The 27,030-nt window shown below is 33.0% G+C and overlaps 2 protein-coding genes across 2 annotated transcripts; one reads left to right on the forward strand and one right to left on the reverse strand.

Moving 5' to 3' along the window:
- Positions 1 to 10,859: 10,859 nt before the first annotated feature.
- On the reverse strand, positions 10,860 to 16,309 carry LOC104099500 (probable beta-1,3-galactosyltransferase 14). The gene is made up of 7 exons (XM_009606513.3): positions 15,859 to 16,309; positions 14,530 to 14,682; positions 14,375 to 14,457; positions 14,178 to 14,277; positions 12,612 to 12,725; positions 11,830 to 11,972; positions 10,860 to 11,241 (listed from the first exon to the last, which is right to left on the reverse strand). Exons 1-7 carry the CDS (start codon positions 16,212 to 16,214, stop codon positions 11,153 to 11,155), a joined length of 1,038 nt encoding a protein of 345 aa, XP_009604808.1. The 5' UTR covers positions 16,215 to 16,309; the 3' UTR covers positions 10,860 to 11,152.
- Positions 16,310 to 24,065: 7,756 nt separating this feature from the next.
- LOC104094472 (uncharacterized) lies at positions 24,066 to 26,795 on the forward strand. The gene is made up of 2 exons (XM_009600409.4): positions 24,066 to 24,382; positions 25,642 to 26,795. The coding sequence occupies exons 1-2, from the start codon at positions 24,161 to 24,163 to the stop codon at positions 26,485 to 26,487; spliced, it is 1,068 nt and encodes a 355-aa protein (XP_009598704.1). The 5' UTR covers positions 24,066 to 24,160; the 3' UTR covers positions 26,488 to 26,795.
- The last annotated feature ends 235 nt before the right edge of the window (positions 26,796 to 27,030 follow it).

Consider the following 27,030-nt stretch of genomic DNA (forward strand, 5'->3'; position numbering starts at 1 on the left):
TAAATTCTACGGGTTTAACCTTTAGTTTTTACGATTGCGTACCCATTGCACTTTTGGAATTATAAGTTTATTTTTTTGTTTTATTACATAGTAATTTTCATACATCTATATCTATTTTCCATGTTGAAAATATTGAGATCAGTTGAACCCATTGACTATATGCTACATCATATATTGCTACTAGTTTTAATATACACATTTTGTTTAATCATATAAGATTTTACCGCGACAAAAGAAGAATAGGAATTTCAATGTGTGAAGAGTTTGAAAGAATTAACCGAACAAAAAAAAGAAATAAAAATAAAAAGTACTTAATTAATACGCAAAAAATAACACCAGACACGTCCATCTCCCATGGACATCTACTTCTAGAAAGAAAAAAAGGAAAAAAAACAAGATTGACATAAGATTTGAACTCACAACCTCACCTAGAGAGGTACACTCAATAATCATCACATCATATAATACTTTGAGCATGGGTGCACACACATATATTTAAATATTTTTTGTAAAAATATAACATTACTATACATGATTTAGGGCGGAGAGCATGAGTTCGTGTATCCCATGACCCCCCCCCCCCCCCCAAATACGCCCCTGCAATATATTCCCACAAGTGGAGTATGAGGAGGGTATTGTACTGTACGCAGACTTTACCCCTACCTTTAAAAAGGCATAAATATTGTTTTCGGTAGAAGTCCATCATCAAATAAATAATTAAGATTTAAACTCGTGACACTGAATTTGCCTTCAAATTATATATTCTTCGCCATGAAACCGTCGAGTCTAGCGTTTGATAAGACGGTAATGGATACGTTAAGCAAATTAATATTGTTATATATGAGTTAAGAGGGAGAAAAGGATTCTGTTATTGACTTACGTGTCACTTTTACAAATAAAAAGGAATTTGATTTTCCATTAAATTGAATCAATATCACAATATCTTTTTTTCTTTTTCGAGAGAAATAAAGGAGTTAGGTGGATTTGAAATCAATAAAAATAGTTTATCAGATGGAGTTATCCCTTAATTGTATTTAATCGCGTAACATAAATGAAAACTTACCAACTATTAGTAGGGCCATTCTACCTAGTTTATACAGCTATATAAAGAACTAAGGACATTCACATGTACAAAATATGTTGGTTGGAGAGACCTTTTAATGACCTAAATATATATAGGCTACAACAACCTAAAAAGACTAACGCAGCATAAATTAGCTAATATGAATTCTTGGACTAATTTAACGTAGGCATTAAAAACGGTAGCTCATCACACAAAATATCTCATATTTACATTGGGTCCGGCCCGGACCGTTCGCGGAAAGACTGCACCCTAAGAGGTGTGATGTAGACAAACTACCATAATTAATGGAAGCATTAATGAATGTTATTCCCGCCAATATTGCTGTATTTATAAATAATAATTCTGCAAAATATAAGTTAACGTTATGAAACAATAATAAATTCGAGCCCACTGAATTCACAGTGTTTCCTTAAAGAATTTAATCTCCTCCTAGTACCCAAGGTAATGGATTATTTCCTCCCAGGATAGAACGAATAACATACTGGTGTAGCGGTACTTCAAACCCCAGTGTTTCAGCGAACACAAAGTTCGGTAGCAAACCACACTTACAGTTGCTTTGTTTGAAGTTAAAAACAATGCAGAACGAAGGAGTATATACTCAAAAAATCGTATGGAAATGCTGAGAGGAAGGAGTGCAATGTATAGCTAATTTGTTGAGCGAATTTTATGTTGTGTGTTGAGTATCTTTCTTCAACATCTGCTGCACATATATATAGCAGAAAAAATGTTGAAGAAGACCAAACGTCCACCCTCCATGGTGGAGCAAGCATTACATGTTTGTGGAGCAAGCACTTCATGTTTGTGGAGCAAGCACTTCATGGTGGGAAGAGCATTAGGCGGCTGCCAAATGGTCAATACACGGATTGAAAAATATCCGTTACAAATGCGGATAATCTTACGTTAATATTTACTATTAACAAATAAATTTGGTCCAAAAAATTAATCAATCAATCGATCATTTGACCAATCCCAATCTGAAGCCGAAGCCGAAGCCGCGGATTGGAAAATATCCGTTATAAATGCGGATAATCTTACGTTAAATATTTACTATTAACAAATAAATTTGGTCCAAAAAATTAATCAATCAATCATTTGAAGCCCAAGCCGAGCGAGCGACGACGACGGCGCGAGGCTTGCTTTCTTCTTAACTCTTTAAGAGCTACAAGAAGAGCAATTATATATATACCCACCAAAAATGTCTTCCTCTTCCAATATGGGACAATGTCTCATTGTTAAGAGGGGGAAACTTAAAATTTTACTCAAAATTTTATTTTCCCTCCATTTCCCATTCACCCTCATTTTAAGAATATTTCATCTTAAAAAACAAAAACCTCAACAATGAATATTCTATATGGCTCGAACATATGAAATATACGTCACACGAAGACAACGTTAACGTCCAAGATTCCCTTCCATTCAAAGTATGCATTAGAAGTCAAAATTGTTGCTTAGATTACAAGTAACTAATATGTTTCTAACTGATGTATTTTGACTCTTTGCTAACTTAATTATGGCTTTTGGAAGTTTTTTCAAACAATAATTGAAACTTGTTCCCTAATAGAAAGGCCGTGATGCAAAGGGACAAATTCATAGGACGAAAAAGAGTTGAAATTTAGAGGAAAAATGTTTGGAACGTTCTTATAGTTAAAGACTAATGTAACGGCTCGAAAAACAAACAGACAAGGTCTTGTTTTCTTAAGTTAGGACTTAGGTCTTGTTTAAAACACTCACGAGGATCGTCGGTGTAACAAACATAGGAAAGAGACCAAAGGTTGTGATTCCCTTTTAATTTGGACTTGAATCATACTATAAAACTTTCAAGGTTCAGAATTCAGGTTTAAGGTTTAGGGGTCGAGATTAAAGGTTCATAGTTTAGAGTTCAGGATTCCAAGTTTAGGTATTGGGATGTTGATTTTAATTAGTTTAAATCGATTTACAAGGTAGATTGTTTAGGTATTGGGATGTTTAAATGTTAGATTGTTTCAATAAATATTAGATTCCAAGGTATACCTCATAAGTTTTCCTCCTCAAGTTTGTATGGACTTTTAGTTAAATATCGTGATTATATAGAGTTAAGCCATATATATAGATAGTGTAATTTTTTTTCTATGTTTTCGATATAGTTTAACACTTTAACTGATGATATAATTTACTTACTTTATTTACTATCTCATATTTTTAAGAGATAGCAACTAAATACTATAAACAATAACGGTAGTTAGCTTTTATATGCCCTAATACTGTGAAAATAAATTTCATAGAATATATAAAATTAAAGCCATTGGATATTATTACCGTACTAAGAAGGAATTAATACAAATACCTGAAAAGCGAAATCGTTAATTAAAAAAAAACACTTTCTTGTAGTTTGTACTTAGAATATGATATATATGCAGTATACTTTCTTATGATTGGTAACTTCAGGAGATTATTAATTAATGGCATTAGACATCGGACATTTCTTACCTGTTATCTGAATTTAAAGTTTATGAATTCGATTTTTAGTTCTTTTAAATTACAGAATTCAAAATTAATAATTTATACATATTTATTGAGTTTTTGTAAGACAAATATATGATAATTAAATTTTCATGATAAGTATTAATTGATAATCGATTAAAAAATTTAAATAGCTACTTTTATAGTCGGTTTGGTTCGGTTTTTTCGGCTATTTTTTTTATTAAAACTAAAATCAAACCAAATTTGATCGATTTTTAAAATTTAAAACCAAAACCAAATCAAACCTAAAAAGTATCGATTTTTTTAGTCGGTTTGGTTCGGATTTTCGGATTTTTATGAACACCCCTATTTGCTGCGATCGTTGTTTTAAAATTTCCAACTCTAAAATCTAACTACTGAATCCGCCTCTAATTATAATACTATACCACATGAATATACCATTCTGCGGTCGCTGTTTTGAAGCCTTAATCATCATTAGCCCACAGATTATAATCTACTGATTAGGCAGAAGAATAAATTAAAAGGGGTTTAAAAAACAAAATAAAAAAAGAAAGGTCAAGAAAATAGCGGCAGCAGCATCATAGTGGAAAAGGTTTTGATATTTGAAACTTTCAAAGCTAAGGTCTGAGTTTGCCATGTGATTGACATGAAGCAAAAGGTAAGGGGAACTGAGAAATAAACTTAAGAATGTCTCGAGTTGAGCAAACCTATGGGAAAGAGTACAACTATTTCACTATTTTAATTTTAATACTAAGAAAAATCTGTCTCTTTTTATTGCAGAGCCAATAAGAATTGGAAGTGAGCCTAGCCGAGCTAGTGTATTAGGTACGAGTTTAGATAAATTTATAGTTTTTCTTAGATCCTATATTTATTTAAAAATTTATAAATATTTGTAAAGTATACTTATCTAACGGCATAAGTGGATCCAGGACAAGTTGCATAAATTTAACTAAACTCATTGATTTTAATTGAACAATGTGGATCTAGGATAGTTATAAATTCTATTAAATTCATTGCTTTAGGTTGGAATTACGTATACGTATACAAAAAGTTTAAAATATTTATATATAATAAAATCATACTCATTTTTTAATTCATTCATTTTAGATCGCGAATTAGCTTTTGCATGCATGTGCATTGTCTTATCACTCCTTGTACCTAAACTACTGAAACGGAAGGGGAGCCTGCTGAATGTGGTCCTTTATCGGACTTTGCGTGAACGAAAAATATTTTGTGCACTGAACGATTTTATTTTATTTTATAAACTATTGAAACTCATTACTATAAGTTGGAGTATAATTTACTATGCAATATACGAGTTTTACGTTTGAAATTTTCTTCCTCAAAATGATCTAAATACCTATTCCAATAACAAGACAGAAATCAAGAAAGAAGATTAGAGATGTTGGATATGATCAGAGATGCCGTTTAACATCACTATCTGTTTGTGGATAAGAACTTCAGATAGATCGAGGATGTGGATGGTTCTGAAAGGGCACGTGATAAACACATGGCCAATGAAGAAGAGCAAAAAAAATCCCATGATTTGTTTTTGAAATCTGTGACTGTGGAGATTACTGGAGCTGAGATATGGAACTCATTTCCATTTTGCAGAGAATGGAATCCTTCATATAAAGCTTCTTTCTGTGTAGCCTATGGCTAACCTGACGTTTCCCTTTCTTTCATTTATCCTTTATATGTCTTTTTTGTTTTTTTTAAATCCGTTGTTCGGTACTTATTTTGATGTCGGACTAAGTTGGATTTGCGCTGAAAAGTCCCATTTTGGGAAAATAGCGTGCCCTCCTAATCGGCGCGACTTCATACTAAGGGCTCAAATCCGAAACATCTGATTAAGAATTGAAAAAGACTTAGTAGTCTATTATAACCTTTGATGGTGTTCTTTATATCTCTTTTCTTCAAATGTGTTACATTCGTTTCATTTTATACAACGGTACCGGACCGAATACAAAATTTGAGAAAGGTAGATATTAGAACTTGTGGTCTTAATTAAATATGTCATGATCAATGGTAGAGTATCAGAAATTTCAGTAAAAGGATTCAAAATATAATGAAGTAAGCATATGAAAAAGTCAAGAGAATTTAATATCTAACATATGTGTATATTATATATATTTTAACTTCGTATATATAGTGTAAATTTTTAGCGAAGGGGTGCAATGAACCCCTGCCGCCCCTAGGCTTTGCCCATGATCATGATCACATATTATGTGGTTATAAAATAATAACATCAAGTGCAAAATAAAAAATTTAAGGTTCTAAAGTTTTAAATTTAGAATAATATCATTCTTTTTAAAATAAAAATAAATAAAAAAGAATGTCAAATAAAGTAAAACCTCAATTATACCTTTTAATTTCTTTCCTTAGCGGTGGATTTAGAGTGAGTTTTGAATATATTATTTTGGGCTCAAACTATTTATGTATAAAATAAAATGGAATGCACCATAATTTGACCATACTCCATTACTACAATCTGGTAATTAATGGCATGCAATTGACTAGTCTTTTGAACTCCGATTAAAAGTAACATTCCTCTTACTCTTTCAAAGGGCGCCTTAGAACAACGATAAAATTGTATTTGTGTGATTTATAGGTCGTGATAGAGATGAATACAGAATTTTAAGAGAATGAGTGCACTATTATAAAAAGGAGGATCTAGAATTTATATTTGGATGGTTTAACTTTATTCTCTTACCATGACCCACTACACTTTAAAATTATAGGTTTATAATTATATTCTTTTTGAAATTTTAGTAATTTTCACGCACACATATACTCCGTGCCGAAAACAAGATCGTTCACAGTGGGATTTAAACTGTCAATTTCACTTGTAGAGATGCACCCAATAATAATTGCACCATAATAGTCTTTGAGCATGCATCCACGCACATATATTTAAGTAATTTTAAAAAAATATAACATTGTTATACATGGTTTATGAGAGGAGTACGAGTTCATGTGAACCCATATCCCTCAACTTGGATACGCCTTTGGGTCACGGGTTCGAACCGTGAAAGCAGCCGGCAATATTAGCATTAGAGTAAGTTGTCTACATCACATCACTTGACCTTTAGTGTGCGACCGTTTTCTGTACTCGCGAGATACCTTATGCACCATCATTTAATTTACATTCATCTTACTCTTTATTTTTCTCTCTAATAACTTTTTTTTTAATGCTTTCAAGAACTGCAATGGCACATGAAAGACAGAAGGGTGCTCTAATTTAGGGTTGTATTTAAAGACAAAAAGCTCGAAATAGAATGGTGAGGGATAAGAGGTACGGTCTCACAAAGTTATACTAAGAGAAAACTCCAAACACAAAGATCATCATTTGTCAGATTTTCCTCTGAAAAAACTACTTGATTGGCTCCCTTCCTTCACAGATTCCCTTGCAAATTTGGAATACATGAAACTCATAATATATTTTTTTATATATCTTTATTTTATTTTTATCTTTCACCTATGTCCGATCAGTGGTGGAACCAGCTTACAGGAAGGGGAGTCAAACGATATCCCTTTGCGGAAAAAATATATTGTATAGATAGGTAGGTAAATTTTTTTTTATATGTATATATATCATGTATTGACTCCCTTTAATTTTTTGGTATATTTACTTTTTTATATTTTAACACCCTTAATAAAAATTCTGAATCTGCCACTATATCTGATACCCTAATTAATCCATATCTGCGTCGCATAAGTTTATTAAGAAAAACAACCTCTGATAATTTTAACTTGAAAGCTCAAAATGGAAAGATTCTATCCAACTTACCACAACTCATGCATTTTTATCGTATTATTATTGTTTTAACCTTTATTGATTTATCCTACGTTTCTTTTCACATGTCCATGCAATTTATATATTTTACAAATATTCTCAATGACTGTCATGTAGAGTGAGAGTTAGGCAAAAAAATTGCTTTTGCAAAATTTAATTTAAAACATGGCATCTGAGCAGTTAACGGAAATCAAACCTTTGAAAATGTCAAAGCTTCTATATATATATATATATCCTGTGTCTCATATTTAACTAACCAGTTTAACTTCTATGAAGTAATAACATAAATTTTTTTTACTTTATTTGATCCTAAAAGATAATTACATGTAACTGCTAAAAAGATAGAATTAGTTTTCTAAAAACTAAGATAAGTTACTTGCTATACAGAATAAAATAAAATATTATTTTCAATGTTCATTATACTATTGATATTGGAAAATATAAGCAATAGATTCCATTCCAAATATCCAAGTCTTGAAAATCTCTAATTGGTAGCTTAACCAGGCTAGCAATAAGAACTCTGTCCTTTATCCTCCATGAGATATTATTATCTATTGGAAAAACCACATGACCAAATATAAAATATAAGCTAATAATATTGTTTTTTTTTCTCTTTTCCACCGAGTACTCGGTATTCGTAATGGGACTCCGACTAATCTGAATTTGAACCATATAGGTCTATTAAAGGCAAAAGTTTTTTATATTATATTGTTTTTATTCTTCAAGCTCGAACTCGATACCTTTTATTACGAGTGAAGAGATCTTATCCATCGATCCCGATTCTTTGATGGTATATATATGGTATTAATCTTAGTTGTCAGCTCATGGGGTTCATTGGATTCCTTGTATTTAGGAAAATCTGAAAAAATAAAAGAAAAAGAAAGAGAAAAGGGTATGGGCATATTCAGAAATCAGAGTAATTAAAAGTTACTCAAGAAAGAGAGTTTTCCTCATGTCTTGGCCAGTGAATATTTTGTCGTTAAGTTCTTCACTGGCCATTTCTGTTACATTGATATTTTTCTTAGTTTTCAATTCATATGCATCTGAATCTTTGTTGTTCAGAAAAGAAACTTTTTTTTGGGTTTCTCACCCGGTGTCCGGTACCTGCATTGGAGCTCGATTATATTTAGATTCGTGTCGGGTAGGGTCCCATTCGGAGGGTAGCGCTCCCTACCAAGAATTTTTCCATACCCAAGGCTCAAACTCGAGACATCTGGTCAAGGGAGGACCAACCACATCCACTGCACCACATCCTTTGATAGTCAGAAAAGAAACTTTGGCACAACCTTAGGTTAGATTTGTTTATATAATTTTCTGTTCAGTCGTCACCTATAATGATAGTCATATAAAATTTTGTGTTTGACATATGTACCTAGAATAATGTCATGTAGATCAAAGGACACAAAAGGGTATGTCAAATAGTGCTATTATTGAATTCAGAATTTTAAGTTTATGAGTTCCTACAACGATCTCAAGTTAATATACATAATAATTGGATTAATGAAATGGGTTCCAAGCTAAATATTCTTATACTTTGAATGAAGTTTTTAGTATAAATACAGGATCTACGCAAAAATTACCGAGTTCACGAAAATCCGTAAACCTTGCATTAGATCCACCCTTGATCTTGGACCTGTATTTATGTTGCGCGAACTTTCTAAAATGTTGCCGCACCTATATTGGATCCTTAAAAAATGTACTACTTTTGAAGGATTTGACAAGCGCACGATAATATTTTCAGAGAGTTCGAGTAACATAAACCTGTATACAAGTCATGTACTCATACTTACGTTTCAATTTACGTGAACATATTTTTTTAATTGCTTTGTTTAAAAAAGAATAACTTTTTTTCTAAATTTAAAAATAATTTAACTTAAATTTCTTATTTTACCCTTAAAAGCAAGTGTTTATAGCCATACAAATGTTATAGCATGTTTTAATACCGCAAGTTTTAAAATTTTTAAAACAGGTATTCAAGTAATTGAGTTGTTTGTGTATTAATTTTGATAATAATTAAAACAAATTACAGTAACATAAAGCTATGTGTAATCCTTCTCCAAGAAACTAAGTACCTGTTTAGCCAGCCCAATATTCAGTTTGCTTAGCCCAATAACCAAATTTAGAGCCCAATAATTCACTAGAGGATGAAAGGTCCACTTCATAAGAAGCCCAATCTTGGAAGTTTCCGTGGGCTTGGCACATTTTGGATCGGGATTGTTACACAAATAATCGGTCAGATTCACTGTTTACGTTGTCTAACCGGTATACATAGATTATACATAATTATACACATATTATATATGAATTATACATATCTTATATATCTACGGGTCATTTTTAGTTTAAAAGATTAGGTGCGCGGCTATTTGGGTTAATTCTTCTTTTGGATCTTGGGTGATTTGCACAAATAGGACATTTCGGTACAACTATTGATTTTTCGATCCGCTTGTCCCATAAGCAGAACTTCAAGTTTAACTACTATTGCCCCTCGCTTTCTCCATGGATAACACGTTTGACTTTTGACCTTAAGGGCTCGTTTGGTATGAGGGATAAAGAATAATTAATCCCGGGACTAAATTTAAGAAGAGTTTATCCCATGTTTGGTTGGAAGAAAATTGTAATATAATTAATCCCGGTATTAGTTATCCCGATATTGTAGTATTTTTTTATCCCCATGGAAAGGTGGAATAATTAATCTCGGGATAACTAATCCCGGGATAACTAATCCTGGGATAACTTCTTTCCAACCAAACGACCCCTAAAGGTTTACCCATGGGGCAAGCGGGGGGTCAAAAATTCAAGACCATCCATTTTCAATGTTTCTGGGTGTAATTTCCTCTTGGATCTTTAGGCAACTTGGTTAGAGTGTCTGGAATGGAATATAAAGGTGGCTGATCAATTTCTCATTAAAGAAAGAGGTTAAGTTATATACACTGTCAGTTTTATAGCTTTATAGCATGGTTGTTCTAGTATTCACACTTCTATTTGCAGATTTTTTTTGTTCAATCTTGGCTAATAATACATATAAATATCAAGTAAACTTTTTACATTATAATTTCATTTCTCATTGACCTCTAAGTCTACAAACTTCTTGACAAAATGCATGCCTATGGGTAAATCATCACCAACATGTCAAGACATGAGACTAAGCACATTCCACATTAGATTATACATACATAAGAACGACGTTAAAATGCATCATCATCATGGTCTAAGACTTGTTTTCTTATATACCTAGCATCTTCCTCTTGTTTTGTCGAATTTTCCTAGAATGTTACATATCGGTCATGACTCTCATTGTAACATATAATAGCCCAACAACCTGATTTTGTTGGTCAATGCTATGAAATGTTATACTAAGTTATCATACAAACATCTTAGTCACTTAATGTAAGATACACTGAAACTCTTTGGCATGACTAATGTGGTTTTGAACTCACATAATTGCAGTTAATAGTTGATTAACACGACAGAGAATCAAGGTAGAGAATCTCTTACTCCTAAACCAAGCACAAACAGTTGCAATAGAAAATCTTCTTTACTAGTATTAAAATTCTGTTCGCTCTGTGCAACATAAGTACAACAACAACTACACCTCAATCCCAAGCAAGTTGAGGTCAGCTATAATGCTATATGAATCATTGATCACTGTTCATAAAACTCCCTTTAAGTTTTGTGCACATCAGTGGAAAAATATATTTCTTATATCTACCTCATATGTAGCTTACAAAATGAATATGTGACTTTCAGTGGAGACAAAAATCCAGCAGTAACATTGACTACGCTCATTAGTCCGAGAGAACAGGATAGATCTACTCATCATCTGATGGTAGAGTGGGACTCTTTGAGCAGATGTCGTTTGCATGAAGTTCCAACATTTTCTTCTCGGGATTACACAGACCTAAAGGATACAATCAATGAAAGAATGCTATCAGATAGTTGGAAAGAACAGGAAGAAATATAGTCAATATCTGAAATCTTATCAAATTACTTGCTAAGTCATCTAGCTGGTTCAGAGGTGCGCTAATCGCACCAGATACCAGGGAAAGTAGTGCTTATGGAAAAGGAGTTATGCTACCTTGTTGGTTAACCATACTAAACGAATTTCGGGCATCTTATAGAAACATCATTTAGTGTTTCATAGAATTTCGAGACGAGACAATGTGCAAACAGAACACAGAGATCAATGATAAAGAAACCAAGTGTCAAAATAGTCAATATATTTGTACATTATAAGATTGTTATTTCCACCATCACTAATATAGTTTATTAGCTAATAGTACATGTTGGATATTCTTTGTAGCAATATGTGTACCGTGTATAGGAAATAGACAAAATCAAACAGTTTTTCATCTGCATTGCTAAACGTTCGAATTTCATCATCCAGGATGTACCAAAGCAAAAACATATTTGCTATGTGTTCCAACACAATTGATGACTGCGAGAGCTTATTGGAATGGTTCTCTTAATGAAAGATTAGAGGACAAACCTGAACACTTTGGGATATCCCACACAGCAATGGACGACGGCGTACACTCTGGTTCACATAATTGCTTATTATTCTCATGATTGACGTTCATTGCAAGCATCCAGGCTCCAATGGTAACGTCCTCATTGCTAAACATTCGGAAACTGAGAATTCATAGAAAAAAGGAATAACTGATTAGTTATCACTCCCTTTGACTAGAAACAAGCAGAGGCAGAAGGCTCAATAAAATAAAGAAATGTATCCCAAAAACAGTGTGATTGAGATGATAGGCAAAAAAGTGTATTTAAAAGGATATACCCAGATTTTTACAAATAAAGAACTCGTGTTAAATCTAGTTTTGTGATCTTCCAAATGTCCATATATATTCTCAACTTAAGAGTTATAACTGCAACTTCTCGTTGCTAAAATGTACTGAAAAAATGTCTGTTTTTGATAATTCTAGTTTTACAGCAAAATCATCTAATCATGTCAAAAAATTGCCAGCAGATCCTCTTTCTTCCCTATATTTTAACAATGCTCGACTTCCGATCAATAACCTTAGCTCAGATGAAACAAGCTACTTCATTAGTTACATCTTTTAAAATTTCATGTTACCATTACTCAAGTTGGAGAAAAAGAGAAGCATCAATTTGTGAATAGTTAGCAGATGCTCTTGAATTAAGTCTTACATCATACACAGGAAAAGCTTCCTCCTACTGCTATAGACAGAACAAATTTTTCTGATGACAAAAATCACTTCAGAACAGATGAGTGACAGAAATATTTGAATAAATCACACTTGCCTGTTGTTCCTCAGGGCAACCAAACTTGCAACAACATCAGCAGAGAGAGCATAAATAGGACCATAAGCATGCAGAAAATACTCCTTCCCCAGAATAGATGAAAGTGGTTCATACCTGTAATAGTTGTACAGATTCATTGAGACAAATCAGACAATACTGAGGATAAGAACAACAATAATCCTGATAATAGACAACACAACAACACATTTTTTATTCACATTTAGTCATTGGTAAGTATTTATCTACATCTTCTTTTTCTCATCATTGTCACAAGCTCCACAGCATCTATTAACAGGCATAAACTGCTAATGATCATATTTTGGGTTGGTTGCTAATGATCAAAAATAAATGAATAAGTAAATAAGAGGGGGAGAATACCTAAAACGAGAATCATAACTTCAGAAATACAATTTTGGGAATGAGCTTGGGCATCTTGTTTTAGGACATCACATTTGTTAATAATATTTACGCAGTTTGTATGCCGAATTGGGAGGCGAGAATCACATCTAAGTCCAACAAGCTTAAGCTTTCGTGTCTTGATTGTCACTGTTGACTTTAGCCCTCAAAGGAAAAAGAAAAAAAAGAAGTGGAAAAGGAAAAGTGAGAAGAAGATAATTCATTCTGAACAAAGAAAATACCCACACATCAATAAAAATAGAAAAACCAAAATAGAAAAAGGAAGAAAAGCTTCTTTCCTATTTCTCTCACTCTATTTTGTTACCTCAGTTCGTTCTGATATTTCCCTGAGCAAGAGAAATATCTTCGTCCTTTACTCAAAATTTAGACAGGAAACCTTTTTGCGTATATTAACGTTTTCATCTCTCAGTCTAAAAGAAGATAATTAAGCTTCTTTCCTGTTTGTCTAACTGTATTTTATTGCTTTAATCGGTTCTAAGTTGCGGTTCAGCCAGAGAAATATCTTTGACATGTACTCAGAACTTTTGCCAGGAAACTAGTGTTGATCTTTCCCAAAGAATGCTTCTCTCAGTATCAGTCAGTGTACTGATACTGACATGGAAGTTGATGTTAATATACGAAGCGAGAACAAGACTTGAAATTGACATCACACTAATAAAGAACACAAAAATGATCCACTGGATTTCATGCAGTCCATTAAATAATCGAGTAGCATAAAACATTAAAGGAGTTCTGAAATTTCGAAGATGGTTTAATTTATTTGCTGCCTGGAATTTATCTTCGTTTAGTGCAGTCTTAATTAGTGCATTTAATATCCTATTCACCAGCTTTCTTCATTTTACTTTCAGAAGGCCAATAATGCATCCTAGTCTGTTTAGGAATCGAGTTGTAGTTTAGGATAAGTGGAGTTTGTTTAGTAGCTCTCTAGCTACTTCAACATTGGTAAACTCCCAAAACACAAGTACTCTTTCCTCTGAGATCTGTTGTGTCATGTGTGTACAAAACTCACTAGCAGTAAAAATCTTCAGCCATCAAAATACAACAAAATTCCCACTTCTTGGAATGCCCTTCGCGCGTTTAGAGCAAATAAACATGAAAACAGTATCTTGCCGATTGTCTCAGCATGTAGGAAACTCGTATCAGACTAACCATTTGAGCTTGGGGTCAGTGAAAACTGGACCTTTTTTCATGCAACCAAGGTACGTCTGTGAGTGAGACCGCTCTTTGGCCAAGAGCAGTGAAAGCCGATCTGTTCATAGAATATCAAAACAACATTATGTTAATCATTTCATTCAGACCTCAAGTAAAGAACAAGAAGAATAACAAAGCATCATAATTCTAGCTACCTGGCCGTAAATATATGTCATCATCAGCTTTGACATAGAACTCGGAATCGTAAAGTGCATAGGCTGCTTTGAAGAAAGCTAAGCTGTAAAAGCATCATGCGTAAGTGTAAATCACGAACGGAAGGAAGTAGTGAAAAATAAATGTTAGAACTAACGTTTTGTATGGGAGCTTACTGTACTCTTCTTCAATATCTAATAGTATAAAATCATCATATTCTGCTACCTCTCTCCTGAGCGCTGACATCTTCGATTTATCACTTGTTCTACCAATAACAAATCTAAAAGCCAAGCCAGTGGCTTCTTCTAACCTGAATCATTCAGCCGATTCAGCAAAATACAGTCAAGCAGATTTCACGAATACGGGGTAGTAACAACTACATATACAAGTAGTTGACAGGTCAATGCATATACACATAGGCAAGGTTATTGGAAAAGGCTAGAGTGAATGTTTCAAAAATTCAAGAGGAAGAGCTGAATAGGAGAATTTACTATAGAAATCTTTGGAAATTTATCAGGATTTCAATCAACCATGCTTCAAGTGTCTGTTGAAGTTCTTAGTGAAAAAATAAAATAACTTTCAAAGAAGTGCCTGATGAATTTATTCTCTCAAGTTCTTCCAGCCAGTAAGCTCCTTCCCTCTCTTTTGTTCTTGAGCTTAGTGACTCTACTATAAGTGTTATGTCTCATTCCATCCCATTTTCGCATGCTTTATTTAAGCTAATAATCTACAACATATTGGTAAACTTCACATAAGTTCTTGTCGGTCAAGTTTCAGGACACAGTCAGATAAAATAGCCAGCACATGACAAATGATTCAAAGAACATGAAATTGTTTGAAATAGATTTTCATTTTGGTTAGAAAGAAAACAAACTTTGTAGTAAGTAGTACCACCATATCTTGCTGATATTCAAAAATTATTTAAGGTATACTGTAAGTATACCTACTGCATCTTTGTCCCTAAAGCTACATAAACGCAAAGAACCTGCCTTTTTTGTTTTCAAAAAGAAAATGTAGCTACCCCAAGGCTTTCAAAAGTAAATAGATAAACTGAAATTGGAGTAGAGAGAGTTAAAATCTATTAATCAAACAACTATGCCTCAATCCAAACTAGTTGGGGTCGGTTAATGAATCAATTCTGCTCCATTCGCGTCCAAAGAGCAAGTTAACATGTGAAACCAAAATCTAACACCATAACCTACCAACAAAAAACCCTGTGTAATCCTATAAGGGGGTCTAGGAAGTATATTGTGCACGCATAATTACCCCTACCTTATATAAAGTTAGAGACGCTATTTCCGATAGATTCGGCTCAAGTAACAGTGAAAACAAAGCAACAAACAATAGTAATAACCTACCGAGATGTTAAAATCTTTACACTATCAACCTACAGAGCAAGTTAAGATGTTAAAATCTTTACACCATTAACCTATACAACTTAGTCCATTAAAAAATATTAACATTTGGATATAGAAAAAGGCAATACTTTTGAAGCCCTTGATGATCGGAGGGAAACCAAGTCTGCCTTAACGAACGCCGGCGAGCAACCGATCCAAACCCGGTCTGAATACCAACAAAGCCCATAACTTTTTGCCTCTTATATTCTCCATCAGAAAGCCCATTTCCTTTACTCACAGTTCCATCCCAAAGAACAGAAACAGATCTGGGCTTAGCATATTTACAGTTGTATCCTAAACCCCGCCTCAAAATTACAATAAACACAGAAAAAAAGCCAGTAAAAATGAGAAGAAAACATAGGATTAAGATTGTTGATCTACGGGAGTTGTGGAAGTAGTACGAGGAGGATGTTCGGGCATTAAAGTTTTTTGGATATGACGGCATTTTGAGGTAAAGGATTTTTTTTGAGAAATGAAATTTAGAAGTTAATGTAAAAATAAAATGGTTATCTGATATTTGGTTTTAAACACTATTACGTGGAGAGTCAAAATCTTGAAGCAGATGTTGCATAATAATATTGGCTTCAAATTGAAGTTAGCTCTGAGCTCTTCCTTTTGTCAGTTAGTTTGTTGATATGTCCTTTTCTTTTCTCTCTCTTTTATATTACACTTTGAATGAAGCCATGGATTAAGTATAAAGTTATTTAGTCCATAAAAGTAGTTACTAATACTTGCATTAGTATATGTTTTATATATATATATATGTGTATGTTATAAGAAAAATCAAATTATGGTGGATGTCTACTCTTCCTCCATGATCTTCTCAAATGCTTAATGGCATATTCAATGACATATTTTTATGCTTAATGACATATTCAGTGACATATTTTTCTTCACTTTTTATGCCTATATAAAGGTCTTGTAATAGATAGGAAAATACACACAATTGAAGAAAAAAATCTCTTCCTTCTCTCTATCTCTATTTCTTGTTCATATTTTACTAAATTGCTTTTATTTCATAACATGTCTTCATGTTTTACTAAATTGCTTTTATTTTATAACACGTTATCAGCACGAATTGCTCATTTCATGATCTTCTACGTCAAGACTATGTAAATTATAAGCAGACAATGAGATCAAGTACAATAAAAAATATCTTGGATGATAATACAAAGATAAGTTTTACATCCATCTAAACTCATTCATACTTTCATATCTTTGCATTAACTTTATGTGCAGTATTTAGTTAAAATATTTTTTTCAATTGTATCCACTGAAATAAAGAACTGGAAAGATATGTCTTTATTTGCTACATCTCTTATAGGGCAAATATAATATTCCAACGTATATATATGTTCTAACCTTTTACATACTATGATAGATAATTATTAAGGTAATTTAATAATAATATTTTTACCATCACACGATGTATTTCATTGAAAGCAAAATTATCAAATATGTAGGCGATTTTACAGTACCTTGCAAATTTAGCATTCGAATATACAATCAATATAAATTATAATTTATAATAGTCACAGTTATGCATTAAGCCTTAAATATTTTTGCTAGAAACATAAGGCTCATTCCTCCGTATTGGATTTTTTTGGTGAAGTTCTTATAATCTTTGAAATATAAGTGGTTATAGGTTATCTGCACATTTCCCCTAATTAATTTATTAAAATGTAAAAGTGATTGTATCATTTGAAAAAAAATGGCATATATCCTAACTAGCATTTTTGTTGCAGAGGAACTGTTTCAAGATTGAAATAGTTATATATGTCTTCTTGAAAGTTAATTTACTTATGCCTATAATTATGAAGTAATAATATTTTAAAGGCTCGAGTGCGAGTCCTAGTGAATTTTGGCCCATTATGCCAAAGATTGAGGGTAAGACAATGGGTTCAAGTCCCAACGCACTATATTGATAAAAAGACGTTGGATTCAAGTTCCAACGTATTATGGCCTAGCATGCCTTTATATGGGTAAGGCATTGGGTTTGAGTCCTAATGCACCATATTGATAATAATAATAACTAAAGAAAAAATAATGTAATTTTCATGAAAAAGCATGAAGCTTGTCCCACTTGATTTGCTCCATTCTTGAAGTGAATGTGATAGCAGTGCATGATAAGTCTAAATAAAGACAAGTGGTTGACCAATGAATGTGGGCGTGCGAAAGGCCAAAATAATAATAGTTATCACTATGGTAATTATAAAAAGGGAGAAATTCTTTGAAGAGAATGTGACTTGTGATAAACATTGAGATTGCATACTCATTCCGGAAAGTGAATATGAAAATATATATATGATAAAGATTATGCATAATAATGTACTTGTGCATAGTTGGATAAATACTACAACTCGCCTCTAAGGGAGGTTTGAGAAAAAGAAAGATAATGAACATTATTGTGTAGTTACATGAATATATCATTGGTCGCATGCATATGATACGCCAAAAATATTTTGTCATGCCTTATGAAAGTTATTAAAAGCAAAATTAAAGCAAGAAATTATTTTGCTTGTGATGATTTTGAACATGACAATTATTATGATATGATTCTTTTTGTGAAGGAGACATTCATTATATGGATAGTGTGACAAAAGATCTTGTAGTACAAAAGCAGTTAAGAACTCTGAAAGAACTAATTTGTTATTACCCGGATGAATGAAATTGTTCATGACATTAATATTGTAGTAAATCTCAATAGAAATATTTTGATTTACAAATATATTAGCCAAAGTGGTTGGCATATTGAGACTATAAATGAAAAGAAGATTGAATATCTTTATATTACTATAATCATACCGGGTAAATATGAAAGGTTACCTGACTTTTCTTCTATTTGTACTACACAAGTATAAGCATGATGATGCAATCATAAGCCACAAGTAAACTAGAGGTTTACTGAAATAAATATTAGTTGGCATGACCGGTTGACCATCTAGGTTCAATTATGATGCGAAAAAATTAATTGAGAATTACATTGGCATATATTGAAGAAATATAAGATTCTTCAAGAATTCTCTTGTGCTGCTTATTCTCATGATATACCAATTAAGGTTGAGATTGAATCCCTTGATTTATGAAACGAATAAAAGGTGATAAATATATGGGCCCAGTCACCTTCCATGTGGACCGTTTACTATTATATAATTTTAATAGATGCATTTATTCTATGGTCACATATGCATTTGTTATCAACTTGTAGTTTGGCTTTTGCAAGATTGATTGCTCAAATTATTAGAGCACAGTTCCAGAATATAAATTATGATGATTTATCTTGATAATACTGGTTTAAATCCAAGTTGGTTTAGCAGAAATTGTATACCTCCAATTATATCTAAACCATTGGTTATGAGAACAAAATTACCAAAATAAAATTTGGTATGTGATGTATTATTTAATATACAACAACACTTGTACGCATCTAGCCAAGTTATGATAAGTTCTCCCTATCACAATCGGTTCAGGGTCAGGAACCAAATAATTTCTATCTAGAAATATGAATGTGCTATATGATTTAATTGTTCCACCACAATGCACAAAGATGGATCCCAAAATAAGGCTAGGGATATGTGTTGGTGATCCCAACAATAGGGGGATAAAATGGGCAGCTGAAAAAGTAATGCATGTAATGAATTATTATGAGTATATCGAGATCCTCGTACGAGAAAATGTGAACTTGAAGTTCAAGTGATAATTCATTTGCAAAATATTGCCAGGCGTATTTGCTGACCCAAAGCTAAATGTCATATTCAGTTGCTAATGCTCCAAATAAAATAAAGTTCATAATGAATAGAGTCTATGGTATGCATAAAGCATAATAGACTAATCGGTTCCAAAGATAAAACTCTTTGAAAAATGAGAAGAGCAAATGTTCAAGATGGTCATAATAAGGAGGCAAGTGCTCTAGAAGAGCACCACGACATAATACTTCATAAGACCTCATGGGAGAGGCTCGGGTACCTGAAAATAATAAGATAACGAGATCTCAATAAGTTATGTCTTTATTGGGTAATAGTAGAACCGATATAAAATGATTGTCGACGATATTGTTAATATAATGTAGCGCTCAATATTATTTATATTGACGAGGATCTTGAGCTCAAATCTGTCATGAAATTTGGACAGATAAATGATTAGCCAAATAAAAAATACGCAATGAAAATTGATTTCACATGAAAAATATGAAGTTGGACGGATAGTCCCAACACCTGAAAGTATAAAGTCAGTGGAGGTATAAATGTGTTCTTGTGCGAAAAAAAAAAGGGTCAAGTCGATAGACATAAAGACGACTTGTGTCACAAGAAGATTTATAAATATCCTGGCATTGATTATATAGAGACATGTTCTCCTGTGGTGGATGTCGCCATTTTAGGTTTTAATCTGGCAATACAAGAGAAACATGATATGCGTATAATGGAAATCATTGAAGGATTTAAATTGTTCTGAAGTATATTAAGGTTTCCAAGAAATTTATTAAACAAATCTTCAAAAATCCTTATACGGATTGAAACAATCAGGGTGCATATGGTATAATCGTCTGAGTGAGTACCTGTTGAAAGAAGGGTATAAGAATGATTCAATTTGTCCTTGTGTATTTATAAAAAGATCTGGATCTAAATTTATTATAATCACCGTGTATGTTAAATATCATTGGAACTCATAGGGAGCTTCCTAAAGCAGTAGAGCTTCCTAAAGTAGTAGACTATTTAAAGAAAGAATTTGAAATGAAAGATCTTGGAAAGACAAAATTTTATCTTGGTCTACGAATTGAGTATATGAAAGATAATTTTTTTGTCCATCAATCAACATACACTAAAATGATTTTAAAGCGATTTTATATGGATAAAGTACATCCATTCCGACCTCATGAAAATAATGAAGAGCTTCTTGATCCCGACGTACCATATCTTAGTGCAATTGATGCACTAATGTATCTTTCTAGCATTATAAGGTCTGACATAACTTTTTCAGTTAATGTCTTAACAAGATATAGCTCTGCTCCTACAAGGAGACATTGGAATGGAATCAAACACATATTGCGGTATCTAAAAGGGACTACCGGTATGGGATTATTTTATGACAATGATTGCAGTCCTGATCTTGTTGGTTATGTCGATACTGGGTATTTATATGACCCACAAAAGATCTCAAACAGGCTATGTGTTTACATATGGAGGCACTGCTATATCTTGGCGATCGACTAAGCAATCAATCGTGGCTACTTCATCTAATCATGCTGAGATAATTGCTATTCATGAAGCAAGTCGAGAATGTGTATGGTTGAGGTCTATAATACACCTTATTCAATACAAATGTGGTTTGAAGTGTAACAAACTACCGACAATTTTGTATGAAGACAATGCAGCATGCATAGCCCAGTTGAAGGGAGGATTCATAAAAGGGGAAAGGACAAAGCACATTTCACCAAAATTATTTTTCACACATGATCTTCAAAAGAATGGTGATATCAATGTGCCACAGATCCGTTCAAGTGATAATATGGTTGATTTGTTCACCAAATCTCTACCGACGTCAACCTTCAAGAAACTAGTGTACAAGATTGGGATGCGACGACTCAAGGATGTGAATTGATGCTCTCATCAGGGGGAGTTAATACGCGTTGTACTCTTTTTTTCTTACAAGGTTTTGTCCCACTGGGTTTTCCTTGCAAGGTTTTTAACGAGGCAACCAAAATGCGTATTTCTAAACATGTGTACTCTTTTTCCTTCACTAGGATTTTTTTTTCCATAGGGTTTTTTCCTAATAAGGTTTTAACGAGGCACATTATCTATGGACATCCAAGGGGGAGTGTTATAAGAAAAATCAAATTATGGTAGATGTCTACTCTTCCTCCATGATCTTCTCAAATGCTTAATGACATATTCAATGACATATTTTTATGCTTAATGACATATTCAGTGACATATTTTTATTCACTTTTTATGCCTATATAAAGGTCTTGTAATAGATAGAAAAATACACACAATTGAAGAAGAAAATCTCTTCCTTCTCTCTATCTCTATTTCTTGTTCATGTTTTGCTAAATTGCTTTTATTTCATAATATGTCTTCATGTTTTACTAAATTGCTTTTATTTTATAACAAAAATAATTAATAAAGGAGATAAATCAATATATATATATATATATATATATATATATATATATATATGAGGTTTTGACCAATATTGTCCCTTATTTTTGAGGGTAGGTCTATTTTGGTCTCTCAAATATAACCCTAAGCATATTTAGTCCCTTAAGTATGCTAAATTGGAGCACCTTTAGTCTCACTAACACAATATATTCAAAAACTAACGGTGTTACCCAACTCTGATTCATGAAGTAAATCTTCTGCTCTAAAGCAAAATATTTCCTCTCATTTTATTGGATAACGCAAATTATTACTTTAATTCCTCATTTTTAGATAATGTCTTCTAAAATTTTGATCTTGAAAATATCTCATTCTGTGTCAGTTTTCAATGAGAAAATGACACTTTATAGCCGCTGTTAAAATAATAGCCGAAAAATATATAAAATTTATAAATTATTTTGTATATATATATATATATACATTTAAAATTTTCGGTTGATTTTTCCAAAAAGAAAAGTTAAAATTTGAAAAAAATAGAGCTGACAAGATCACTTCTAGGCATATTATTGAAGCAAACGAATAACCAGGTTGTATTATCATTTTTAGCTCGTGCCAAAAATTATTTACATCTGGTAGCGGAATAAATATATAAAGTTGGTATATTTTTTGTATATTAACATACAAAAAAAAAATTAAAAAGAAATATATATATATATATATATATATATATATATACAAAATATACAAATTATATATATTTTTTCGGCTATTATTTTTATAGCGGCTATACAGTGTCATTTTTTCATTGAAAACTAGCACAAAAAGAGATATTTTCGAGGTCAAAATTTTAGAAGACATTATCTAAAAATGAGAAATTAAAGTGATAATTTGCGTTATCCAATAAAAAAAGAGACAACTTTTGCTTCAGAGCAGAAAATTTGCTTCATGAATCAGAGTTGGGTAACACCGTTAGTTTTTTAACACATTGTGTCAGTTAGACTAAAGGTGCTCCACTTTAGCATACTTAAGGGACTAAATATGCTCAGGGCTATATTTGAGAGACCAAAATTGATCTACCCTCAAAGATAAGAGACAATATTGGTCAAAACATTTGTCAGTGAGACTAAAGATGCTCCACTTTAGCATACTTAAGGGACTAAATATGCTCACGATTATATTTGAGGGACCAAAATAGACCTACCCTAAAAGATAAAAGACAATATTGGTCAAAACCTTTTATATATGTATCATATACCCCTAGTTATGATAGTCCTTTGGACCCCTACCTAAATGCATGATACTTTATGTGACGAGCTGCCCTTTTCCATTGTATTATAGTTTTCTGTTCTTTGTTCTCCAAAGATCAAGGAGGACTTTCAGTTGACCAACCAAAGGGTACATTGGTCTTATATTGTGTTAATAATGAGAAAGTTACATGGTGAGAAACAGACGTGTGCAAAGAAAATCGACAAATCATATCAAATTAATAATTTTAGTTATCTGTTTATTGATTCGATTTAATTTTGTTTAGTATTGAAAAAGAACGCGACCAGAATGTTACATTCGCAGTGTGTACTTCACTGATTAACCTTATTATATTTAGAATAGTGTACGAGCTTTTGGGAGTTACATTCGTAACTTAATTAATGTAATCTTAACTTCACCCTTACTTACCTCTCCTCCAAATCTTCTTTGAGCTCTCTAACAACGCGAATGTGCGCTACTTTCTTAATAAGATCCATTGTTCTAACACTTATTAAAATGAATATAACATGGTAGATAGGAAAAATGAAATATTGAAATACTATTTCTGTTCACAAATTTTCAACTTCACTAATTTTATTTTCAAGTGAATTTCATAGTCAAATACAACTTTACTTTCACAAACTTTTTTCAAACCTCAATTCAATATTCGTCCAAATGCCTACTTAACCTTTTTTTTTTAAGTACGTGGAAATAAATTTGCTAACTCAATTTTACGTGCATTCAAATTCTTCTATTTTTTACAACTATAAGATTTAAAGACTAAAAAAGGTCTGTTCGATACACAAAGCATCATGTTGACAGTATACTCTAATACAATCATTAATTACTGTTTTCACGACTCAAACTCGTAACCTATAAATCAGTCGAAGATATTTTATCGTGGCTCCAAACTCTCCTTCGAGGTTTAAAAGATTTTCTCCTTACCAATTGATTTTGAAGAATGTTGTGCAACATTTTATCGTACTGAGGCCCTCAACTAAGAATGGGCGAGCCGGGCCAGCACGACCAGGCCCGAATTTAAGGCCCAATTATGGATTCGTTTAGCTCTCTCCGAGCCCATTTGGGCCCGTTTCCAGTTCGCACTTCTTCGATCCTCCATTCTACTAAGGTCTCCAACGCCCGATTTTCAATTCCTTTCGCTTCTAGTTGTCTTCCTATGGCGTCCCCACCAAACCCTAACAGCTCGCAAACCGCCGCCGTTGACCAGCGCCGCCTGCAATTTGTTCCGGTTGATTTACCTCTCTCTTCTCCGGTAAGTATCCTTCCTCGCTATTGCACATCGATTTTTGTGAGCATTTTGAAGAGAAGTTCTCTATTTATTGAACGAGTCGATGTTGGAAAAAAAAAGTTGCTGTGTTTATGCTTAGTGTAGCTTCAGTTCGTTTGATTTATCTCTGTGCAATCTTTAGAATTCAAACTATGAATTAGCTAATTAGGACACTGATGATTCATGAAAGTTAGCTTAAATTTAAATTCAGCTGGTTTTGGAGATTACAGTAATGGATTTGGGATCATATTTTGAGCCTATTCGGACTTTGATTGCAAAGAAAAAAAGTCATGGACTTTAAAAATAAGTAACTTTGAATGGTCAGTTTGTCGTAGCCGGTGAAATGATAAATGGAAATGAATTTTTTTTTTTGTTTAACTTTTTTATTTAACCATCCAGTATCTGAAACACACACGGGTCCGACTTATCCATATTCGCGCCGTATAGGCCACTATGGGGGTAAAGTGCGTTGTACGAAGAAGTTCTCCATTCCCCCTGAAAAAGGGAACGAATAACAAAATAAGTTTAGAAATGGAGCGTGGAAAACTTTTGCAAAATTTTCTTCCAGGAAACTACTATAATACACGTTTGATACGATATTTTTGTTTATGATTTCCATCTTGCTGAACCGTGGGAATTATATGAAGTGAAACATTTATGAATATTAGCACAAGTTAGACATCATCAAGCAGTCCATAAATCAGATCGCTGATGAAGACTGACGAAGTAAGTTAAAAAGAAATGCTTATGTCTGAGAAGTACTAAAGAAAGCAATGTGCAACTAGTGACATGTCAAGCTTGATCCTTGCTTAGATAAAACTTCAAGCCCAACTCTTTAAAGTACACTGTAATAGTCAATTTAGTGCCTCACAAGGTATTATGGATTCTCAAATAGGCGATGGTTGGCCACATGGTTTGTGATAGCATATATTATCCTCTTTAAAATATGTGTGCAGCTTCCATTTTTTGTATATGAGGTTGAATTATAGAATCTTCTTTGAGGCTCATTTTCATAATAATTTAGCCAAAAATAGTGACCTGTTGTAACTGATATTTTGTTAAATGAAGTTATACATGTTTTCAACATGCAGTGAAAGTTATTGAGACATGTAAAGAGGTTGGGAGATACACTTACTTTTGTAATTAACCATCTTGTGTGCTTGCGTGTTAAATGCTTAACGTGCAGCAGCTGCTTTGGATTTCCCTTGTTGATTCATATTTGTAATGTGGTTGCTTTTATTTAGATGGTAGATGCAAGTCCTGAGGGCATAGTGGATATAACCAGTCTGACTGAAGCAAACACAGGTGAGAAACGAAAAAGAGAAGGAAGATTAAGATCTATAGTTTGGCAACACTTCACGAAGCTAATAAAGGAGGATGGAACTTGTGAGAAATGCAAGTGTAATCATTGCCATAAACTTTTTACTTCTTCAACCCGAAGTGGAACTACTCATTTGCTTCGTCATATAAGTGAAGGAATATGTCCTGTATTTAAGAAAGTCAAAAAGGAAAACTCGCCAACAGTTTTCAGCTATATGAGTGGTAGCATAGACCGAAAAATTGGTATTAACCCTTGGAAGTTTGATCAAGAACTGGGTCAAGCATCCATTGAACAGTCAATTGATGCACATGATGATTTGTTGTCGGTGGGATTAGATGATATTGAACGTCAAACATGCACTACATCAGAAGGTAACTATGGTGGCCAAACGTCAGTGCATGTATCTTATAAACTTCCTCAGCAACCTGCCGTGAAGTCTCAGCCTATTGCAGCATCATGGATGAGTGAGTTGAGGACTTGTGTAGGTAAACTCGTTGAACTCACAAATGAACGAGTGTCAAAGCCTAGCGTGGATAAGACTTGTGTGACTGTTAGTACACCCGATTTATCTATAGCTTCTGTTGTGAAGTGCTTGAATGAGATGGAGGATATCCCACAATCAAGTGCAATGTATTTAGATGCATTGGATATCGTAAGGGATCCAGAAGAAAGAGAGTGTTTCATTTGTTTAAACCCAGACCCGCGTAGGAGATGGCTGCAAAGGATGTTACATCGTCGTTTTCCCTTGCGCTATAGCACCGATGTTTGACCAACTGTAACTACTCAACAACCAATTGCTAAAAACAATCAGCTTGTGGAGGATATCATCAGTTTCCAAAGTACCAAGAAGGAAATATCATTTGATAACCGTGGACGGCCTTTTCATGACAGTTTTATTTGTTAAAAAGAATGTGAAAATTACTTGACCTTTGGTTCTTGACATATATTGTCATGATCTACGGTACTGTACAATTTCTGTTGTTTCAAATGAGAATACATACTAGAAAAACTGAAAATATTTGGAAGCTTATTGATTGTGCTATCTGAATATCAAGAATAAAGAAGATTTATTACCTATATCTAATGCTAGGCCCTTAGTTCTTCTTGTTCTTGGTATGAACTCAGTAGCGAGGCTTAGGCTACCAACGATCGATCTAGTATGGCTACTTCATTAGTCCATTAACGTTCGTACAATAATAGCTTTGGGAAAATTACACTGTATAACCGCTATAACAAAAAAAAAATAATTTATATATATATATATACACACACACAAATTCTATCAGGGCGGCTCGACAGATCTCGTGGCTTA

This window comes from Nicotiana tomentosiformis, chromosome 8 (genome assembly GCF_000390325.3).
Source record: "Nicotiana tomentosiformis chromosome 8, ASM39032v3, whole genome shotgun sequence".
Lineage (NCBI taxonomy): Eukaryota > Viridiplantae > Streptophyta > Magnoliopsida > Solanales > Solanaceae > Nicotiana > Nicotiana tomentosiformis.